This window comes from Adelges cooleyi, unplaced genomic scaffold, assembly GCF_023614345.1.
Source record: "Adelges cooleyi isolate 19-005CV unplaced genomic scaffold, UGA_ACOO_1.1 ACOO_flye_CR_arks_rails_tigmint_CR_PRNA_108, whole genome shotgun sequence".
NCBI lineage: Eukaryota > Metazoa > Arthropoda > Insecta > Hemiptera > Adelgidae > Adelges > Adelges cooleyi.
Genome location: NW_026095761.1, coordinates 12558376 through 12581860, shown reverse-complemented (window position 1 = coordinate 12581860; position 23485 = coordinate 12558376). Strand labels below are relative to the sequence as shown.

General features: G+C 26.8%; 1 protein-coding gene across 1 annotated transcript; it reads left to right on the top strand.

Moving 5' to 3' along the window:
• Positions 1–11128: 11128 nt before the first annotated feature.
• LOC126842128 (uncharacterized) lies at positions 11129–16168 on the top strand. The gene is made up of 5 exons (XM_050579023.1): positions 11129–11290; positions 12250–12409; positions 14739–14905; positions 15156–15360; positions 15895–16168. Exons 1-5 carry the CDS (start codon positions 11213–11215, stop codon positions 16050–16052), a joined length of 768 nt encoding a protein of 255 aa, XP_050434980.1. The 5' UTR covers positions 11129–11212; the 3' UTR covers positions 16053–16168.
• The last annotated feature ends 7317 nt before the right edge of the window (positions 16169–23485 follow it).

Below are 23485 nucleotides of genomic sequence, written 5' to 3'. Positions count from 1 at the left end.
ACAATTTGCAAACATATTATGAGTATATTTTAGTGATTTTTGTTTGAATATTTTTGTTTACTTTGTTTTAGGACTGGATTTCGATCATTTTAAGATACTTTTTAAACAAATATGCAGCGAACGTGGCGTTACTGTAGAATACTGGACAGCATCTAGGAAAAATAAAGCGGCATCAAGGACAATACAAGAAACTGCACTTTTACAACCGGAACAAACTGATGATGGTGCTTCTACTAGCAATGAGTTGGATGAAGAAGCACAAGTAATCTTCCAACTATTATTATAAATAGTGTTAAATGATGGATAATTTAACTAACATTTCTGCTATTAAAATAAAAAAAAAATAATAATTTAACGAATCCACTACTTCTACAATTTAAGCATTAAAATGTGCATAACGACGTAGATCACTAATCAACATCCTTTTTGTGAAGAACGGTAAAATTAGTATATTGAAAAACTTTTCAGATTCGTTCGATTCTAGCAAAGTCGTTCAATGATTGTAGAAAATGGCTGAATGTAGATGATGAACCTCTAAATTCTAATATAGGATTGAGTGGGTTTTGTTGTTACATGGGATTAAGCGATATCGTTATGGATACAATATTAGATGATTTCTTTGAAAACAATTCAGATGCCCGTGAGAGAATGTCATATTACTACCGTAATAATCCTGATTTAACTCAAGGTAAACATTATCTACATGTTTACAAAAAATAAAATTAAAAAACCCTAATAATCGTACAAAAACTCTTAAAATATCAACATGAAGGAGTGTCCATAAAATCAGCCAATGACTCAAGGTTTATGTGAACAAAATCTGCTAAAAGCATAGTTTTTAAGGGTAAAACTATACAACACATGACAGATACAACAAACACTAAATAAGCTGTAGCTTGTCCTCACTTCAATATTTTTATTATAGTACACCGTCTGAGAGCTGAACTAGTAGTGAGACATTCGTACTACGTGGTTCCGTGCTACTACTGTGTCGCTCGATTTATTTATTTTTTAATTATATAGTTTGGATTTTTTGTTTTAGGGCCTATAGATTTCACACTGTATTGTGGACTTTTTAAACACATATGCAGCATTAATGGCGATTCTCTAGAAGATTTGGCAGCGCATAGAAAAAGTGAAGCAGCAGCAAGGACATTAAATGAGTATTTGTCACAAACTTTAAATTAACGTGATTAGCTCTTTAAAAATAAAGGTTACAAGAAGGCAAAATAGATAATTTTTCATTGTCTAATAATAATTATAACGTGTTAATAATGTTAAAAAACGTTTAAAAAAAACAATAAGTCAAAACGATTTTTATGTCAACAAAATCACTATTATTTCAAATAAATACCTATTATTCACAAAAATTTGTGTATTGTTAATTTTATCTAAAAATAAAAAATGAATACAATCGTATTGGTAGTTCAAAAAGGAGCGAATCTGAGCAACTTATTCAATATAGGATTATATTATATATTAGCATATGGCAAAATATATAGGTAGGATTAATAAGTTCACAAAGAAACGCAAAGAAAAATCAAATATCCTTTGTCATATAGTTTTGTTAATTGTTTAGTCTAGTCTATACTTGACTCTGAATAGCATTACCGTATACGGTGTATGATAGATACAAGTTTTATAGTAAAGATGCTAACGTTATAGATTAAAAATATTTTCAAAACACATACAATTTCGGCACTTGTGTACATAAATGTTTATGTACATTTTTTTTCTGTGCCATCGATAAATATTCATCAGTCAATTATTAAATTTTTATCGGAAAAATAACGACAAAATATTATGTAAAACTGTCAATGTTCACATCTGAGTATTACTTTTTATTTAAAAAAAAATCAAAGGTTATAGCAAATCACCAAAAGTTGACAATTTTCTTGAATCAGATATACTACTTACATAAACAGATAGGTATAATATTCTAATGGCTTAGGCTTAACTGCTTTTGATCTTGTAACACAAAACACAATTCCAAACAGGTCAAAGTTAAGTTACCCCTTTATAAAATAATATTACTCTTAGAACAAACTGTTTATATCGTCCCAAAAGGACTAACTTAACTGTATTATTCAACTATTCGATTTAATCAAAATTGTTTGTATTAATAAGAAATTCTTTTAAATGAAGAGAAATGAAGAGAAATTTAAGAAATGTTAAATTCGTAATGTTTTCAATACTTGGCTAAAAAATGTAAAATATCATATTAACCAAATTATAAAATTACTGTTCGTTTGAAATTATAATTTGGTTGTTGTTAATAATTTTAGACACAATTGTCTATATTATCAAAAATATAATTTTGTAAATGGATAATATGTGATTATTAATGGTTTTTTTTTGTAAAATGTTAGAATAACTCAAGCTTTAAACAAACAAATCACTAAACACCTAACTGGTTACTTATGTTTTTTGATAATATTTTCTATATCAATGTGGTATAATAATAATCAGACACGAACATTTTTTTATACAGTTTTAGACTAAAATATTTGAACCACTATGACATCCTGGTTTTGGATAATATCGTAAAATATATTACTTGTTTCACGATCGAAATAAGTTTTACCATTGAGTATACATTGTACAATATAAACTCAATGTTTTATATTCATTGTCAGTAGTTTTAGTCTAATTTTCCTGCTCAATAATCACACGCAACCTATAGTTGGGCCAGAATGACACGTAGTCTGTATCGCTAAATGTCTTTGTGTTCGAAAAATTACTAACCAAATGAAATTATGAAATGGTTAAAAACTCACCTATTTTATTAAATAGTTTTACTCTACGTATAAACATGTACCTTTTTGTACAATCAAATATTGAACGTAAAAATCTATTATGTACTGTACTTGGGCCCTTATGGGGGTTTAAATAAATAAATAATTAAGTTGTTTGTATAAAAAAAAAAAAAATATTTTTATTTGTGTAAATAGTTATTTGAGTTCAGAGCAACGTTTTTTGAATAAATTGAACATAACTAAAATATAATAGCGACGGTTCTACACACAAATATATGCGATTGTAAACCACCGTTTTAGAGTTATTACTTACTGTATAAAGTATAATAATTTTCATAATAACCTTTTAATCTATATTGTATTGTTATTTTTTGAATGTAAAGTATAGATAGTGGAAAAAGTAAAAATTAGACCATAAAGCTGCAATACCTGATTACGACAAATATTATGTATTATCACTATTTTCGGTTAAATAGCTATTTGTTAGCTGATTGTGTCGGTTTGTCAACCTACCCTGTCGGTGTGTTGGAATAGGTAGGTAATTTCTGTAAATAAAAACCGTTTGTCAATCAATATATAAAAATCATTTATAGTGAATTGTTAGAGTGTTAGTGTTAATGTTTATGTGAAGAAATATGAAAATTACTAAGAGCAAATATACTATATTTACAAAGTCATAAAAAAAGCTCGGATGTTAATCCGAAAAACTCGGATGAGTAAAAATATTTATTTTTAAATATCAAAATTTGCAATAATATGTATAATACTTACAAATATGCTACCAAGTCTAGAAATAATCGTAATAGGCTTATATTATATACTCAAAAGGGTCAAATAGACAGACCATGTGCAATTTAAATTTAAAATTAAAACGCTACCATATTTTTAAACTTTTAGACTACATATTTATGTAAATAAAAACACATGTTGCCTAAACAATGTGTACCTAAGAAAGCAGGACTTTATTTTTTTCCAAAATATTAATATCTTCCAAGAAATCGTGTGTCTTACCCAAAATTAATCACCCTGTACTTGTTCGAATATGCATTTTTAAAGTAACATCTAAACAAATTACTAGCAATATTTTATATACGTATGTGCTTGTGTAATGGTTTTCTTCAGTACTAAGTAAAACAAGCATTCGAAATCATTCGTGTCGTTTTACAGATTGACTTCAGCTTAGAGTTAACAATATCGCACAATGATTTTTAAAATCTTTTTTTTGTTACTATCTATTATCTTGACAGCTAATACTGCTCTGGGCCAAACTGAAGATGAAGTAATTTTTTTTATTATTTTAGGATATTCTTTTTAAACTATTATTAATAAAACTATATTTTTGAAATAATTATTTAAATGAAAAATTATTGTGTTTTAATATTTTTTAGTTGTTTTTTTAAGTAATTTTATTTAAAAATATTATTTCTTATAAATCTAATATATTTTGTACTTGAAAATATTATATAAGACCATCAAATAGTTTTGTATTCAAATAAATTGTGAATTTATAATTTGAATAACATTTCTTTAACTCTATTTAAAGGTTAAAGTTTTCCTATATAGTTATTATTGTTCAGAAAACTATTTTTATTGAACCTCAAAGGTAATACAAATTGGCTTGCAAATTCATAATGAAAATTTTTAATTTTGTTTCTTAAAAGGACTCGCGACAATGATTTATAAATGGGCACTGATAAGGCAACTTTTTACTAAAACTTGACATTTCTGCTGAAATTTGTAATTATATTAACCAAAGCCTGGTTTCGAAGTATCAATCTAATTCTGTACTGTACCATACTTTTTAATTATTTGAATCCCTCATTATAAAATACATTCTACTAACTGTTTATGAAAAAAAAACAATTGACGTAAATTAAAAAACGACTTAAATAATTTTGTTGAGTGGCCTTAATCGTTAAGGTTAACTCCAAAATTTGAAAAGTGTCATGTATTGTCATTTACATACAATTTTTGGTTATTTTAACTTAAGTAACATAAGTAATATCAGTTTACATCCTTAACACCCAAGTGCTTTATATCCTTCAACGCCCATGTGCCGTTAATATTAAAATAATAGTTTCAAATTAATCTTATATTAATTTCTTAATTCAAAAAACATTAAAAAGTTTAAATTTGTTACATAAACAGGTTTCATAAACAGGGAATTCTGTAATGAAGTATATTGATATTAACATAATACATTTCAGATTCTCAGAGATTCGTACGAAAATTGCAGAGTATGGTCAAATAAATCTCTGGGTGAAACAATTTCAATAAATGACTTTTGGTACTATATGGGAAAAAGCATAAGCGACCAGATTACAATAATAAAGTACAGTTTGTGCAATCCAAAGATACTTCAAGGTATAAACATTATCTATAACTATTTATTATTTGACTTTAACTACTTGACAACTACCTACAAACTTGATTTAACTACAACTTGGTTTTTGAGTTAAATCATTTTGTTTCTTTATTATAGATCTGGATTTAGAACAATTTAGTTTACTTTTCAAACAAATATGTAGCGAACGTGGCGTTTTTGTAAAAGACATGGCAGCGACTAAGAAAACTATAGCGGCATCAAGGACAATACACGAGTGTGAATTATTAGAACCGGAAACAACTGATTACGAAGATGAAGAACAAGTGATTTTTAGACTGTTACTATAAACTGTGATAAATTAAAGAAGACTTAAAATTGTAATTATTGTTGTTGGTATAGTAATATTATTAAAAAATATTTCAGATTCTAAAATATTCGTTCGATAATTGTAGAAAATGGCTGGACGAACCTCTAGATGCTAATATTGGATTGAGTGGGTTTTGTTGTTACATGGGATTAAATGAAAGCGATACAGTATTAAATGATTACTTCAAAAACAATCCACATGCCTCTAAAAGAATGGCAGATAATTACGATAGTCCTTGTTTACCTCAAGGTAAAAAGTATCAATATTTGATTTATCATTTAATAATATTCTTTAATCACTTCGATGCAAAACTGTGTAGCAGTTTGTTAAAAAGGAGTATTCTCAATCGAGTTTATTAAAATTAAAAAGTGTATCTTTTACTATTTTTCCCTTAAAAAAAAAAATAAACCCTATAAAGAAGTGTCCATAAAATCAGCCAAAGACCTGATTAATAAATTAAAACAAATTTATGTAGATTTAAAAAAATCTACTAAAAAAACATTTTTTAGCAAAAAAATTATTTTCCTGATGTTATACATTTATAAATATTTGTCCTACTTTTTGACTAATTAATAACTTAATGGTTCTTTTATTGTGGTTACAAAACAAAAAAACCTTAGCTTTCGTAAGTGTTCCACCATTTAATTTATTATGTAAAAGGTCTTATCTACTCAACTTTAACAATCTAATAATATTTCATATGATCAGTTCTGCCAAGCCATTTGCTTAAAAATTTGAGTCAAAAATGTTTGCCCAAATTTACAGGCGTTTAATGAGATTTTGATAGTTCGTGTATAGCGCTGCTCTTTTCTAAATACTTAGCTCCGCATTACGTCGTGTAGCTGGATTTATTTATTTTTTAATTATATAAACTGTGTTTTCTGTTTTAGGTCCTATAGATTTTACACTATATCGTGGACTTTTTAATTACATATGCAGCAATAATGGCGTCCTTGTAAAAAATTTGGTTAAACATAGAAAAAGTAAAGCAGCAGCAAGAACATTACATGAGTATATGTCGTTACCTGCAGCGGAACGTGATTAGCTTGTCGAAAATTACAAGAAGGCAAAATAGATAATTTTTTATTGTCTAATAATAATAACATGTTAATAATGATAAAAAACGTTTAAAAAAAACAATAAGTCAAAACGATGTCAACAAAATTACTATTATTTCAAATAAACACCAATTATTCACAATAACTTGTGTATTGTTAATTGTATCTATAAGAAAAAATGAAAAATGAATATAAATTTTTTGGTAATTCGAAAAGTAGCATATATGAGCAACTCTTCAATATAGGATAAATGATTTCACATAAAAATGCAAAGAAGAATAAAATATCCTTTTTCATATCTTTTTGTTAATTGTCTAGTATAGTCTGTACTTGAAACTCATTAGCATTGATAAACTACAATGATAAGGTTTAGGCATAGATGTTTTATTTACACATGTTATGAGGTGTATGTTAGAAATAAGATGCCAACGTTTTAAATCGAAAATATTTTCGATACACATACGATTTCGGCACTTGTGCACATAAACGTTTGTGAACATTTTTTTTTCTGTTTCATCGATAAATATTCATAAATCAAGTATTTAATTTTCATCGGGACAATAAAGACAAAACAATATGTAAAAATTTCAATGTCCACATCTTAGTATTACTTTTCATGTTAAAAAAAATTTGAAGTTTATAGAAAATCATCAAAAGTTGACACTTTTCTTGAATTGGATATACCTACTACTTAAATAAGATTTGCGCACATAAATATTGTATACGTGTATTAATTACGGATATTGACAGATATTCATTAAGCTAAAAGCCATTACAATAGGATCAACATTTTGTCAGGAAATAAAATAAAATAATAAAAATAATGTGCGCGTGTGTTGTTTAAACATGAAAAAAAATTTGATCTTTTAAATGAATAAATAAAGTTGTTTATATAAAAAAAATATTATCAAACACAATAAGTCAAACATTTTTTTTTAACACGGATTAGTTTTTGGGTTGGGAGTCATTCTGAAATTGGTGTTAAGATTTTGTGTAATGGACATAAAGATGTTATAGACATAAAGACCGTCATCGACATAAAGATCGAGATTAATTATTGAACTATAAGTATCGGTACAGGGTTCTAGAACATACACGAATTCATTTTCACCGCCACCATATAATGCGCTGACATTTTCGCAGTTGCTAGGACCCTGGTACAAACATTGTGTTGTGCTGCTTGGTTTATGCTTAGACCCTAGTACTTTTTCTTAACATAATAACATTCTAAGCTGTTCTGACGGTATGCGTCTCATATAAATTATCATCCGCTACTGGGCAATGCATAGTAAACTTAACATAGGACCCTGGTACTTTGGAAGTGCGACAGTGTCGGCCGTCATTTTGCAATGTACTTCATACAAATAAAGTCGTTATGGCTACACGGACCCGTAATGCTAAAACATTTCCACGATTCAATGTTTTTCCGTGGAGCGGAGAAAATAACTAGATTTTTTTTTGTGTAAATAATTATTTGAGCACAGATCAACATTTGTTGAATAAATTAACCATAACTAAAATATAATAGCGACGGTTCTACACACAAATATATGCGATTGTAAACCACCGTTTTAGAATTATTAATAATTGTGTAAAGTATAATAATTTCCATAATAACATATTAATCTGTACTGTGCTGTTACTTGTTGAATGTAAAGTATATATAGTGGAAAAAGTGATAACTAGATTAAAGATCATAGAACTGTAATATTAATTAACGATAAATAGTATGTATTATCACCAAAGCAGTTTTTTTTTCGCTTACTTGTACCACAGTTGATGATTTTTTTCGGTTAAATAGCCATTCGTTATCTAAATTATGTTGGTTTGTCTACCTACCCTTTCGGTATGTTGGATTAGGTAGGTAATTTCTGTAGATAAGAACCGTTTGCCTATCATTATTTTAAAATCGTTTATAGTGACTTATAATATAATAAATATACTGGAGAACGAGATGGATGTGTAGACTAACAAGATTAGATAAATAATAAATAATTGTATAGGAAGATTTTTTTAAGCGAGATTATTCCAATTTTAACCATGTAAAAGTATACCACTAATGATACCTATTAGGATAATGTACATACTAATGTATAAAGTAGATAATTGTTATTCTTCTACACATTATAAAACTTTTACTTATTGCAAATTCTTGCTGTTTGCATTAATATGTCAAGTCAGCCAATAAATGAAGTCGAGAAGCATTGCAACCTGACTCCTTTAAAGTCCAGGCGAGAATATTTTGATGTTCTGTTCTTCTTTAAACTGGTAAATGGTATGATTGACTGCCCGAAGTTGCTGTCTAAAATTGGGTAAGAATTTTTAAAATTTTAATTATTCTTGTTGGTGTATTGATATTATTAAAAAACTTTTCAGGCCTTACGAAATTTATTCGATGATTGTAGAGAATGGCTGGGCGTACCTCTAAATGCTAATATTGGATTGAGCGGGTTTTGTTGGTACATGGGATTAAACAAAAACAGTACAGTATTAGATGATTACTTCAAAAACAATCAACATGCCCGTGAGAGAATGGAAGATAATTATCGGAATAATCCTAATTTAACTGAAGGTAAATATTATCAATATTTGATTTATCATTTAATAATATTCTTCAATCTCTTCGATGGAAAACTGTGTAGCAGTTAGTTTAAAGGGAGTAGTCTTAATAGAGTTTATAAACATCAAAAAGTATACCTTTTACTATTTATTCCTTAACACACAAAAAAAAGTCAACAAATTAAAAAAATTAATTGTAAACATTTTTAATAAAAACCTCTTCATTTTTTTATTCTTTTTATCTTTTTCGTTGTTTAAATGAGTATAAATAACAATTAACAAAATATGCTAAATGCACAAAAACCATAAAATCTTAGACAGTCTACCATCATCAAATAAAATGTATCGTGTCCCCACTCTAATATTTTTACCATGGTAATCCATCTAGGAGTTGAATTAGTAGTGAAACTTTCGTTTTACGTAGCTCCGTGCTACTATCGTGTCACTGGATTTATTTATTTTAAATTATACAATTTCAATTTTTGTTTTAGGTCCTATAGATTTTACAATATATTGTGGACTTTTTAAACACATATGCAGCAAAAATGGCGATTCTGTAGAAGATTTGGCAGAACATAGAAAAAGTAAAGCAGCAGCATGGACAGTACATGAGTATTTGTCGCTAACTTAAAAAAATAAAGGTTAAAAGATGGTAAAAAAGATAATTTTTCTTAGTCTAATAACAACATGTTAATAATGTTAAAAAATATTATAATAGTATGTCAAATTAAATTTTATGTTAACAAAATCACTATTTTTCAAATAAACACCGATTAATAAAAATGTATATATTGTTAATTTTATATATAAGTAAATGAATAAAAATGTATTTATAATTTGAAAAGGAAAAATGTACGCAACTATTCAATAAAGCATTAATAAGTTCACATAACAATGCGAAGAAAAATAAAATATCGTTTTCATATATTTTCGTCAATTGTCTAGTCAAGTTTATACTTGACTCTCAGTAGCATTACAGTTAGTGAGTTAAGGACCATCCCGTCAGCTGTTATACTATCTTTAAGATAAACTACACTGATGAGGTTTAGGTATCGATGGTTTTTTTTTGCACAATTTATATGGTGTATGTTTGACCTATCTTCATACTAATTTTCATCTCTTAATTTCAAAAATGGTTGTCAAAATTTGGGTTTTTCTATTTGGAATTTTGTTGATATATTATATTAAAGATGCTAACGTTATAAATCGAAAATATTTTCGAAAAACATACAATGTTAGTTCTTGTTTTTCTGTGCCATCGATAAATATTCATAAGTCAAGTATCAGTTGAGTATTTTTATAAAAGAAAATATTACACTTCATTTTCAACCAAATCCCGAGTACATTAGACAAACAATGACTAGGTGTGTTTCGTAATATTTTGCACTCATTGTCTTTTAAGAGTTTAAAATTTGAATAGCCTACGTGTTACAGTAAATATTTAAAATTAATCTATAATTTTTAAATTGAAAAAATTCTTTTAATATATAAACAAAAAAAAAATGAAGCGGCGTATAGTAATGTAAAAAATGTGGCAGGTTTTCGGGAAAATTTATGAATAAAACATACATTTTTAATAAATAAGTGTTTTAATGAGAATTTAAAGAAGATAACAATATATAGGTTGTCGTATGAGGGTATTTCGTTAATCTCCTGTATTATTAAATTAGGATTTTCAAATTCTATGCTTAATTAATTAGTTAATACTCATACATAAGAAATGTTGAATTATTTGAAATAACAAAAATTCAATGGTAAAAATGTAAAAAAAATCATATTAGCCGTTCTTAATTGTATGTACTCTAAAAATATTAACGGCCGGTGTCCAGTAAATAAGTACTTTTGTTTGTATTCTAACGAAGCCCAGTTTTGGTAATCCCTTATACATTTTCTAACTACTTTTCTGTGCGTTTAAGACACCGTTATGTTTGTATGATTTATGTACTGTGAATATACTTATGTAGGTAGTTGTTTGAATACGTATGCAAACCTGTCATTTAAATAATAATATCACATCTACAAAAAAATAAATGCGATATTTGATGTACGTATATTTTTTTCCATCAGTTCTCAGTAAAAAAGGCATTCGAAATCATTCGTTTCGTTTTACAGATTGACTGCAGTTTAGAGTTTACAATATCATACAATGCTCTTTAAAATCTCTATTTTATTACTATCTATTAACTTAACTGTTAATACTGTGTCAGGCCAAACTGAAGATGAAGTAACTTTATATTATTTTATGATATTCTTTTAAAACTATTTGAAATAATATTATATTTAAATAATTAAGAAATAATTATTCCAATAAAAAATTATTCGAATCATTTTTAAAAATATTATTTAAATAGTTGTATGTTCTTTTTTAAGTAATTATATTTATACATTTTATTTCCTATAAATCTAATAATATATTCTACGTTTAGAAAATATATAAAACCAGTGAATATATAGGAAGACAAATTTGTTTTCAAAAAAATTGTTAAATGATAATTCGAATAACGTTTCTTTAACTCTATATTATACAGGTTACAGCTTTATTATACAGTTATTGTTGTTCAGAAAACTATTATTGTTTATTTATAAAAATTTACATTAAAAATGTTTGGCTTACAAATTTATAATTAAAATAAGATGTATATATGGGGCATTTTGAGTCAAACCACGTGTTCTTCGGCCTGACCACCTCAAATTTTGATCACTATTTTTGCCCAAAAAATAGTGGTTTTTGAAAAAAAAAATTTAATTTCGGTTTTCTTATAAAAAAAAAAAAAAAAAACATTTGTTGGTAAATTTTGATTTTTTACTCCCAAAATTTAAAAAAAAATCAAAATTTACCAGTACTTGTTTTTTTTTTATTATTCTTTTTTTAAATAGGAAAACTGGAATTAAACATTTTTTTTTCAAATTTTGAATTTTTTATTAAAAAAAAAATAGAAATAAATCTTGGCCCGGTCCCGTTATTAAACAAAAAGATTTGATTTATGTAACTGATTTTATGATAAAAATTTCAGAAATGTAAAACGAGTCTAATTCGATTTTTTTTTTAAATAACTTAAAACCTCTATTTTTGGGACAAAAATTATATATTAGACCATAACAAAGTTTAAAAAAAAAATATATTTGTTGCATAATTCAATATCATATAATGAAGTTTATTCGAATTAACATAATACATTTCAGATTCTCAGAGATTTGTACGAAAATTGCAGAATGTGGTCAAATACACCTCCGGGTGAAAACATTTCACAGCTTCACTTTTTATACTATATAGGAAAAAGCACACGCGACTTTGCTAGATTAATAACGTACATCCCTACAGACGGCAATAGGGCATTTCCAGGTAAACTTTATCTATTTTTTATTTATTATTTGACCATCCATTGATTTATAGCAAATCATTTATTTGAAAGTGATATTTTAATTTTAGTTATGATATCTTCTATAGACCTGTGACCTCCCCCAATTCTATACCAACGATTAACTTTTGGTACTATATGGCTAAAAACCAAAGCGACTAGGTTAGACTAGTAAAGTACAGCACTGACAATAAAATAGTTCAAGGTAAACATTAACTATTTTTTTTATTATAACGTTTGTAAATCATAACATAGCGCCCTCTAGCTGTGTTCTATACTTTTCTTATCTGTGTCGATTGTGTGTTATTACTTATTATCATTTATGGAATATTCATTAGTCATTGTTATTTGTTATATAATGTTATATTGTTACTCATTATTTTATATGTGCAGTCCCTTAAACGTTTACTTGTAATTTAATTATTCTTTCAGGTAACTATTGTATTTATTTATATTTTGAATTGTAATGTTTATTTATGTTGTAAATTGAATTCTTTCAGAATAATAAAATCTTGTTAAAATCACTTTACACGTTTTTATGAACTCACAATCTTGTTAGTCGTTCCGGATGGAATCTTGCAACTCAAATTTCTAGCACTTCCCGATTAGCTATCCGGCTGAAACTTTCAGGGTAGCTCACAATTCGATGACAATGCATTATTATTCCACACAAGACGTTAAAAATTTCACCCCTAAGGGGGTTAAAATGGGGTCGATTTCTTGTCCGTCGTTCCGGGTGGAATCTTGCAATTCAAAGACTTATGTCTCACCCGCCAGCAAAAATTATGCGTGGTGCGTTTGGGCGTGAACGATGCTCAGATATGAGCGGTACCAGGTTCAAACCCGTTCCCATCATTACACTTTTTTGCATTTTCTTACAACTTTTATGATAATTTATATAGTAATTACAACTTAATTTCAACTTATATGATAATTTATACAGTAATAAATCTAAAATTTTAAGCTTTTAAATTGATTACTAATTCTTATGATAATCCTTCTGACCATGCAGCCTTTTCTAATGTAATCACCGCTTACAGACGAAATGGACGGATTTTATTACATAATATTGTAATAATATTATTTATATGTAAAATATCTGTATATAAATATATGTATAATAATATGCATATTCATTATATAACATTGTACATTTAAATATATAGATACCTACATACGAAAACAAAAAAGAACAAAATAACTAAAGTAGATTAAAAAATTAATCTAAAAATAACGTTTTTAAGCGCCTTGAAAAGTATAAAATAACCCTCCGAGCGTCTTGATAACCAAATAGGACAGGTGAACTAGAAAAACGTGGGGCGCATCTTTCTACTTAGATATTAAAACCTAAGCTTTCATGCTAATGCATTAAGTTGTCTCTAATAATGCTGTCTCTATAACCGAATGGATCAGAAAATGATAGTATGACTTTTTATCGGAAATGAAATTTAATGGATTTCCGTGCCACTTGCCTTAAATTTCATTGCAAATTGAAAAGACTCAATTGCTATTCTCTCCAAAGTTTGTTTTATGTAGGTTGCTTCAATTTTTTTGTTAACTACCTACTTGCTTAACATTTAAAGTAATGTGGTGCTCAATTTTATATGACATGTCATTAAGTATTACTTTATTTAGAAGAGAAAAGATGATTGTGCATGAACTATGAGTTAAGGTAGTTATTAATGGGAAGATAATGTTATTATATATTCAGACGTGTGAAGTAGTAAAGATGCGCCCCACATTTTTCTAGTTCACCTGTCCTATTTGGTTATCAAGACGCTCGGAGGGTTATTTTATACTTTTTAAGGCGCATAAAAACGTTATTTTTAGATAAATTTTTTAATCTACTTTAGTTATTATTTATTATTTTACTGTACTTAGTTTAAACTGTGCTATATTCTTACTATCTGAAGATTCATAGAAAATTAATTACTTAAAAGTAATATTTCACTTTAAGTTATGATAAATCCTATAGATCGATGACCTCCCCCAATCCTACTGTACTGGCATTTTGGTTTTTATTTTATGAACATTGTTTTTAAAAATCAAAATTTATGTTCTTAAATTTATATCTTTTAATTGTTTGTGTTGCTGTTTACTCGACCAAAAAATCTCAAGTAAAAAAAAGATATATATAATAGTAAGTAAACAAAAATGTATAACACGTACATTGTACATGCTCAATATATGTGTCCATAAAAATATTGACATTCTATAACAACGATTCGCTATCATATTATATATATATATATTATATATATATATTCATTTTTTTTTAAATCAAAAATTTTGTTTCTTTTCTTTTTGTTATAGATCTAGATTTAGAACAATTTACTATACTTTTTAAACAAATATGTAGCGAACGTGGTGTTTTTGTAAAAGACTGGGCAGCATCTAGGAAATTTTTAGCGTCATCAAGGACAATACAAGAAGTTGCACATTCACAACCAGAACATACTGATAACGAAGATGAAGAAAAAGTAATTTTTTAGACTATTCTTATAAATTGTAATAAATGATTGATAATTTAACTAACATTTCTGCTAACAACGGTTAAATTCGTCATGAATATAAAATAAATTATTGGTTAATAAAAAGTTTAGAAATTATTCAAAATTAGTCACTAATAATACTTAAATAACCTATGAGTGATTAATCTTTTATCGGTAAGAAGTTTTAAAATTTTAATTATTCTTGTTGGTATATTAATATTATTAAAAAACTTTTCAGGCTCTAAAAGATTCGTTCGATGATTGTAGAAAATGGCTGTCCAGAGGTTCGTCCGAACCTCTAGATACAAATATTGATTTAAGTGGGTTTTGTTGGTACATGGGAATAAATGATAATACAGTATTAAATGATTACTTCAAAAACAATCAACATGCCCGTGAGAGAATGGAATATAATTATCGGAATAATCTTAATTTAAATCAAGGTAAATATTATCAATATTTAATAATATTCTTTAATCTCTTCGTTGCAAAACTGGTAACAGTTAGTTAAAAGGGAGTAGTCTCAATAGAGTTTATAAACATCAAAAATTATATTTGTTGCAATTTATTCCTTAACACACAAAAAAAGTCAACAAACTAAAAAAAATAAATCGTAAAAAAATATTGTATATTGTATTAAGATTAACATAAAAAAGTGTCCAATCAAATATTTTTTTATTCTTTTTACCTATTTCGATGTTTGAACGAGTATAAGTAACAATTAACAAAATATGCTAAATGCACAAAAACCCATACAAATTCAGACAGTCTAGCATAGTTCTTATAGCTAAAATTTCTAACAGACACACCCATCACCAAATAAGCCGTAGCGTGTCCCAACTCCAATATTTTTATCATGGTGCACCATCTAAGAGCTGAACTAGTAGTGAAACTTTCGTACTAGGTGGTTCCATGCTACTATTGTGTCGCTCGATTTATTTATTTTTTAATTATATAGTTTGGATTTTTTGTTTTAGGTCCTATAGATTTTACACTGTATTGTGGAGTTTTTAGACACATATGCAGCATTAATGGCGATTCTCTAGAAGATTTGATAGCGCGTAGAAAAAATGAAGCAGCAGCAAGGACAGTACATGAGTATATTATGTCGTTATCTCCTGAGGAACGTGATTAGCTTGTCAAAAATGAAGGATACAAGAAGGCAAAATAAATAATTTTTCATAATCTAATAACAATATGTTAATAATGTTAAAAAATATTATAATTCTTATAATAATTTGTCAAATTGAATTTTATGTTAACAATATTTTTTCAAATAAACACCGATTATTTACAATTCTTTTGTATTGTTAATTTTATCTATAAGTAAAAAAATGAAAAATGATTATAATCTTATTGGTTGTGCAAAATGGAACGAATTTGAGTATAGCTGAGTGTAACTCTTCAGTATAGCATTATAAAGTTCACATAAAAAACGTAGAAAAATGAAATATTGTTTTCATATATTTTTGTTAATTGTCTAGTCTAGTCCATACTTGACTCTCAATGGCATTACAGTTAGTGAGGTAAGGCTCATCCCGTCAGCTGTTATACTATCGTTAAGATAAACTACACTTATAAGGTTAAGTTATCGTTGTTGTTTTTTTGCACAACTTATACGGTGTATGTTTGACCTATCTTCAGACTAATTTTTAGCTCTTAGATTGTAAAAAACGCTTTTAATTTCTCTCCTGCGGAGGCCGGGTGGTGGGTTGTTCAAATTTGAGGGTTTCCATATGAAATTTGGCGATAAAATTTTTTACATTAAAGATGCTAACATTAAAAATCAAAAATATTTTCGAAAAACTTACAATTTCGGCACTTGTGCACATAAATATCAATATATATTTTTGTTTTGTACCATCGATAAATATTCGTAAGTCAAGCATTACATTTTTATCGGAAAAATAACGACAAAATAATATGTAAAATTGTCAGTAGTGGAATTTATATTTTTTATTTAAGCACATCTTATATTAGTATAAAATTTTATCGAAGGTTATAGCAAATCGTTAAACTTGAAAATTTTCTCGAATCGGCTATACTATTTACACACGATTCGTGCACATAGATATTTTGTTCGTGTAATAAATACGGCTGCCTGTGTAATTGTTGAGCTGTTAAATTTATAATAAAGGCTATAAAAAAAAAAATAATAAATAAATACGGCTATAGACAAATATTCATAAAAAAGCAAAAAGCCATTTCAATAGGGTTGGAACTTTGTCAGGAATTAAAAACAACCAAAGATCTCTCAAACATATGAAGCATATACAACATATTATATCAAATCATTTTTTACACATTTCTGTTACTTTTTTCTAAATTACTGCCTTAATAAAGTTGGCAACTTGTAATATTATTTCGCTCGAAATTCGTTTTTTTTGTGTTTGTGATAGTACTTGCTATTATAGCCTAGAAAATCGTGGGTGATACTAGTAATAAATCATAAGCCGACAATATTTTCAAGTCAGATATCAGTTAAGTATTTATAAAGGAAAATAATATATTACGTTTTTAACAAAATCCCGTTTACATTATACAAACAATGACTATGTGTAATGAGTCATTTTTTGCACACATTGTCTTTTAGACGTTTAAAATTTATCTTATAGACAACGTTTGCCTGTTAATATTTAAATACGAAATAACACCTCTTTTTTAAAAAAAATAAGGCTTTGTTTTATCGATTTTCCAACCGAAAATTCAAATATTTCTAATGCTGACAAAAATTTTAAATACATGTATGTACAAGGTGATCTATCTGATTTTAGACAGAAGTTTTCTAGGAAAACATGAATATTTTGAAAAAAATGTTACCTACACTAGGTACACGTTTTACTATATATTCAAAACATTTTTAACATCATCCTTTTAACCTAATAAGATTATTAGCTTTGTATTTTTTTCAAATGCAAACCCATGTGTATAAGTTGATAACTGGGTGGAAACACATTTATTTAAAAAATTGTCGTTTGAATTTTTAATTTTCAACAATCGGTTCTTTGCTTATGAGTAAACTTAAAAACTTACTAACTTATGAAAAAAATATAAGTAGAAGCTGGCTGTGCAGAATATTACAAAAAAATCTATCATTTTCAAATGAATTTGTATTAATATAAATACAGAAAAATATGATGTGGTGAATAGTAAAGTAAAAAATGTGGCAGGTTTTCGGGAAAAATTATGACTCAAACATACATTTTTATTAAATAAGTGTTGTCGTATGAGGGTATTTCGTTTATCTTCTGGATTATTAAATTAGAATTTTCAAATTCTATGCTTAATTAATTAGTTAATACTCATACATAAGAAATGTTGAATTATTTTAAATAACAAAAATTCAATGTTAAAAATGTATTAAGTAAGGTATATTTAGTAAAGTAAAAAATGTGGCAGGTTATTGGGAAAAAATATGACTAAAGTATTTATATTTTAATAACTTAATGTTATGATGAGAATTTAAAGAGAATAGCAATGCACAGGTTTTCGTATGAGGGGATTACGTTTGTCTCCTGAATTATTAAATTAGGATTTTCAAATTCTATGATTTCTTAATAAATTAATAGTTGAATTAAAAAAATGTTTAATTATTTTAAATAACAAATTGAATGTTAAAAATGAATTAAAAATTATAATTGCCGTTATTATAATAGTGTGTTACTATGAAAATATTAACGGTCGGTGGCCAATAAATAAGTACTTTTGTAGTTGTAAATGTTTATACTTGTAGGTGGGTTACATTTGTCATATTCGAGAATTTTAATAGTTTAACTAATCTATCCGTGATTTAATAAGTAAATTGCCGAAACCTATATTTTGAATAACATTTCATTTTCTTGATTTTGTTTTAAAACTTTTTCAATACACATATTTTTGTCATGTGGATAAAATAATAAAATTATGCATAATCCCCAATGGTTTAATTTTGTATGGGTGTACCAATTATGTTTGTATGATTTATGTACAGCGAATATACTTAGGTAGTTGCGTAGGTAATTGTTTTAATACTCGTGCAAACACGGAATTTGAGTTTGGCGGCCAGTTGCCACATCTACAAAAAATTACTAACAATATAGACGTACGTGCTCCCTTATTTTTTTTCTTCAGTTCTATGTAAAAAGGTCATTTCAAATCATACGTTTTGTTTTACAGATTAACTAAAGTTTAAAGTTTATAATATCATACAATGTTCCTTAAAATCTCTATTTTTTTACTATTTATTATCCTAACAGCTAATACAACTCTGGGCCAAACTGAAGATGAAGTAATTTTTTATACCATTTTAGGATATTCTTTTAAATTTACTATAAATAATATTATAGTAAAATAATTTTTAATAATATTACTTTAATAGTTTGTAAGTGTGTTTTTAAGTAATTATATTTAAAAATATTATTTCATATAAATCCAATAATATATTCTACCGTTGGCATTTCCATCATTATGTTGCCATAGAAGTCCAATTTTCATCATATAAAAAGTTTGGACTACCCCATCATTAATTATGATGGGGTAAGATCAGGTAACAATAATTTTGTTACCTGTAAATCCGAACGTAATAAATGTTTTAAATAAATTAGGCATAACTTTGTAAAAGCTTTGCTTTATTATTTGACTATGAACTAATGAATATTTGTGTTACATAGCAAACAATGAAATAAAGTTTAGATAAATATTTAGCTTTTATATTAAGTACAAAAATATTAAAGACTGTCAGCAAAATCATGTGTACTAGAAAGTAGAAATACCTCTTACTATATTTTAAACATTTTCTAGATTAGTTTTTAAAATAAAACAATCGTTTTTCTGGTTTCATTTTTTACGTTCAAATACCGGGACAGCATTTTAGACCATACACAGGTAGACGCAATCTTCACTGACTTTAAAAAGACTTTTGATTCAGTTAATTTGAGGTATTAATTAAGATATATAATGCTTCAGATTTTAGTGAGCATTTTGTATCATGGTTAAGTTTGTTTATTGTAATAGATGCTTTATAGTCAAGGTATTTGGTGTAATTTCTGATATTTTCCTGTCTCCGTCTGGTGTTCCACGAGTGGGTAATTATCTGAAAAAGTAGATTCTCCGTTCCGCTTCAGCTTAATTATTTTCAAAATCCTTCGATAATCCTTCATTTATAAGATCCCTTTCTAAATGTTGTGATTTTAATTTAAGTGCTGTTATAATTATAGATGTTAGTTTATTCTTCTAACTTAAGTCCTAGAAGTAAACAATGAATCGAACTTGGGAAAGCCAGATTTAGACTCCATACATACCAAATTATTAAACAAAAAAATTGTATGGCCTATATCATTTTCAACATCATCTCTTAAACGAAATAATATTATCAACTTTGTTTTTTTCAAATTCAAACCCAAATGCAATACTATTGAGTTACATTTGCTATATCTGTCCGTGATCTAATAAATAAATTGCCAAAACCCAAATTCTGAATAAAATTTAATTTTTTTATTTAAAAGTTTTTTTAATACACATTTTTTGTCACGTGGATAAAATAATATAATTATGCATAATCTCCAATGGTTTAAATGTGTATGGGTACACGCAGGCCATAAGACAGCTGATAATAAAATTTTACAAAATGTAAAAATGACTATGACACACTGTCGTTGTGTTTTAATATAATATGATATTATACTTTTTTATTCTTTAAAATTTGTAAAAAATATTAACAATAACCTAAAATTTATCTTCTTATAATATAAGAAATATAGTGGGCAATGGTGCATGAGATAGGTGTGTAGAATGACAAGATTAGACAAATAAGAAATGATTATATAGGAAGATTTATTAAGCGAGATTTTTCCAATTTAAACGACGAAAAAGTTTAGCACTTATGATACTAAGATAATGTACATACTAATGTATGATATAGATAATTCTTCTACACATTGTAATAACGTATTGAAGCTCAATGTTTTGTAGTCCAAAATGCATTTTCTATCTACTTTTCTGCGCGTTTAAGACATTGTTATGTTTCTATGATTGATACACATCGAATATACTTGCGTAGGTAGTTGTTTAAATAGTTATGAAAACGTACAATTTGAATGACAATGTCACATTTACAAAAAAAATACTAGTGAAATTTGATATGTATATGTGCTAGTAAATTTTTCTTCTCCAGTTCTATGTAAAACAGGCATTCAAAATCATTCGTTTCTTTTTACTGATTTACTACAGTTTAGAGTTTACAATATCGTACAATGCTCTTTAAAATCTCTATTTTATTACTAACTATTATCTTAACATCTAATACTGCCCAGGGCCAAACGGAATATCAGGTAAATTTTTATATTATTTTAGGATATTGATTTGAAATTATTATAAAATAATATTATATTCAAATAATTTTAGAAATAATTATTCGAATATAAAATGAATTAAATCATTTTTTAAATTATTATTTTAATAGTCTGTAAGTGTTTTTTTTGAAACAAAGTTCCTTATCGCGGGTTGGCGAGGGAATCTAGCCGAGAAAAAATGTAACGCGTTACGAAAACTATATGTGGTGCGGTCGAGCGTGATCGGTTCCCAGGAGTGAGTGGTATCGGGTCAAATCCGGCTCCCTCTCAACACTTTTTGTATTTTTTTACAACTTTTTTTTCAATTTTTATGGTAATTTATATTGCAAAAAGTTCTAAATATTTTACTTATAAAACTTATAAAATATTTATATTTTATTACTACAGAATACGTTTTTACCCTTAAAAGTATTTGATAACCTACATTGCATTTGGTTTTTTGTCGTTTATTATACTTACTCGTACTGATGATTGAATAATAATTTTTTTTGTATAATTGCACTATTTTAGAATTCAACCTATAAAGTTGTAGGACTAAACAAATACTGAAATATAGTGTAAATTAATTTTTCATGATAACTGTTATAATTTGGTTTGAGCAAATTATGAAAATTAATAATTATCATTGATATATATGTCTAAAATATGTTACCTCATTACGTTTCATTGTTAATAACCGTTTGTTCCAAAGTAACTATGAGTAATATTGTACGAAATACAAATATGTAACACAAAATTTCTTGTATGATTAACACAATCTTTTAAAAACAAATAAATATAGATATTGCAAATAAATTTATGAATATAGTTATTTATTGCATCAGTAATCAAAATTAAAGAGGGGGGTGGGTAGAGAGAATGAGAGCCTGGCACGTTAATGATTAATTATGCCAAACCTGCTTACGGAAGGGACTTTGTTCCAAACGCGTGTCCCACGACACGAACCAGTTTTTTTGAAGTAATTATATTTAAAACTATCATTTCGTATAATTCTAATATATATTATAATAGAAAATATAATATAAAATCAGTCAATCTTTTTTTATTCGAATAAATTGTGAAATAATAATTTGAATAACGTTTTTTTAACTCTGTAAACACTGTAAACAGGTGAAAGATTTCTTATACAGTTATTATTGTTCAGAAAACTATTATTATTTAACCTTAAACATGTACAATTAAAATCATTTGGCTTACAAATTTTTAATCAAAATAAGTTTTTAATATTGTTTGTTAAGGGGCCTTGCGACAGTGATTTAGTGAAGCATTGTAGGTATAGGCTACTATTCTTAAAAACATTTATGATAACATTTGTAAAAATATTTATTTATATATATTAACCAGAAATTAGAGGTCTATTAATATTGATGTATAATTTACATCAATATTCACAGATAAAAATAATACTACACTCATGAAAAAAGAAAATCAAATTATTATTTAAACCCAGTGAGATATTGACTGGTTCATGATAAAAGAATGACCTTGTATATATATATATATTAACCAGGAAATAGAGGTTTATATTGCTATATAGTTTTTCTCTTTTATTATTTTTTAACTACAACCCATAAAGGCTCTATTTTTGAACAAAAAAACCCTTGGCATTTCCATTATATGCCATGTTTTGAATACCCCATATTTCATAATTATTGTTATTCGAACGTAATAAATGATGTATTCTAAAAAAAAAAAAAATTTGTTAATATTATATATAAACTAGGCAAAACTTTGTAAAATCATTGCTTTAGTATTTAGCTTTGAGCTAATCAATATTTGTGTTATATAGCAAAATATTAAAAAAATGGTTAGATAAATATTTAGTTTTTACATTGGGTACAAAAATACTAAAAATTGTATTATTCATGTGTACTTAAAATACCTCTTACTATATTTTAAACATTTTCTACATTAGTTTTAAAAAAATAACAATCATTTTTCGGGTTTGATTTTTTGTGCAAAAATCGATCGTAATCGTAACTGACTTTAAAAGGCTTTTGATTCAGTGAATTTGAGATCATAATTGAGCCTCTTGTATCATGGTTAAGTTTGTTTATCTGTGATAGATGTTTTATAGTCAAAGGCTGGTGTTCCACAAGGTGGTAACTTTTCACCACTGTTATTTTTGTTAGTGCATGTAAGCTACTTTGTGGTCTCAGTCGTTAGGATTTAGGGTTAACCCTTAACTTTGAACAGTGTCACGTATTGGAATTCACAAAAAAAACTTTCTATTTTTATA

Excerpts from the sequence above, each read along its gene's own strand:
- LOC126842128 (XM_050579023.1), top strand. The coding sequence starts at position 11,213 with ATGCTCTTTAAAATCTCTATTTTATTACTATCTATTAACTTAACTGTT. Across the intron at positions 12,410-14,738 it reads CGGCAATAGGGCATTTCCAG|ATCTAGATTTAGAACAATTT; the intron begins GTAAACTTTATC and ends TTTTTGTTATAG. Across the intron at positions 14,906-15,155 it reads ATAACGAAGATGAAGAAAAA|GCTCTAAAAGATTCGTTCGA; the intron begins GTAATTTTTTAG and ends AAAACTTTTCAG.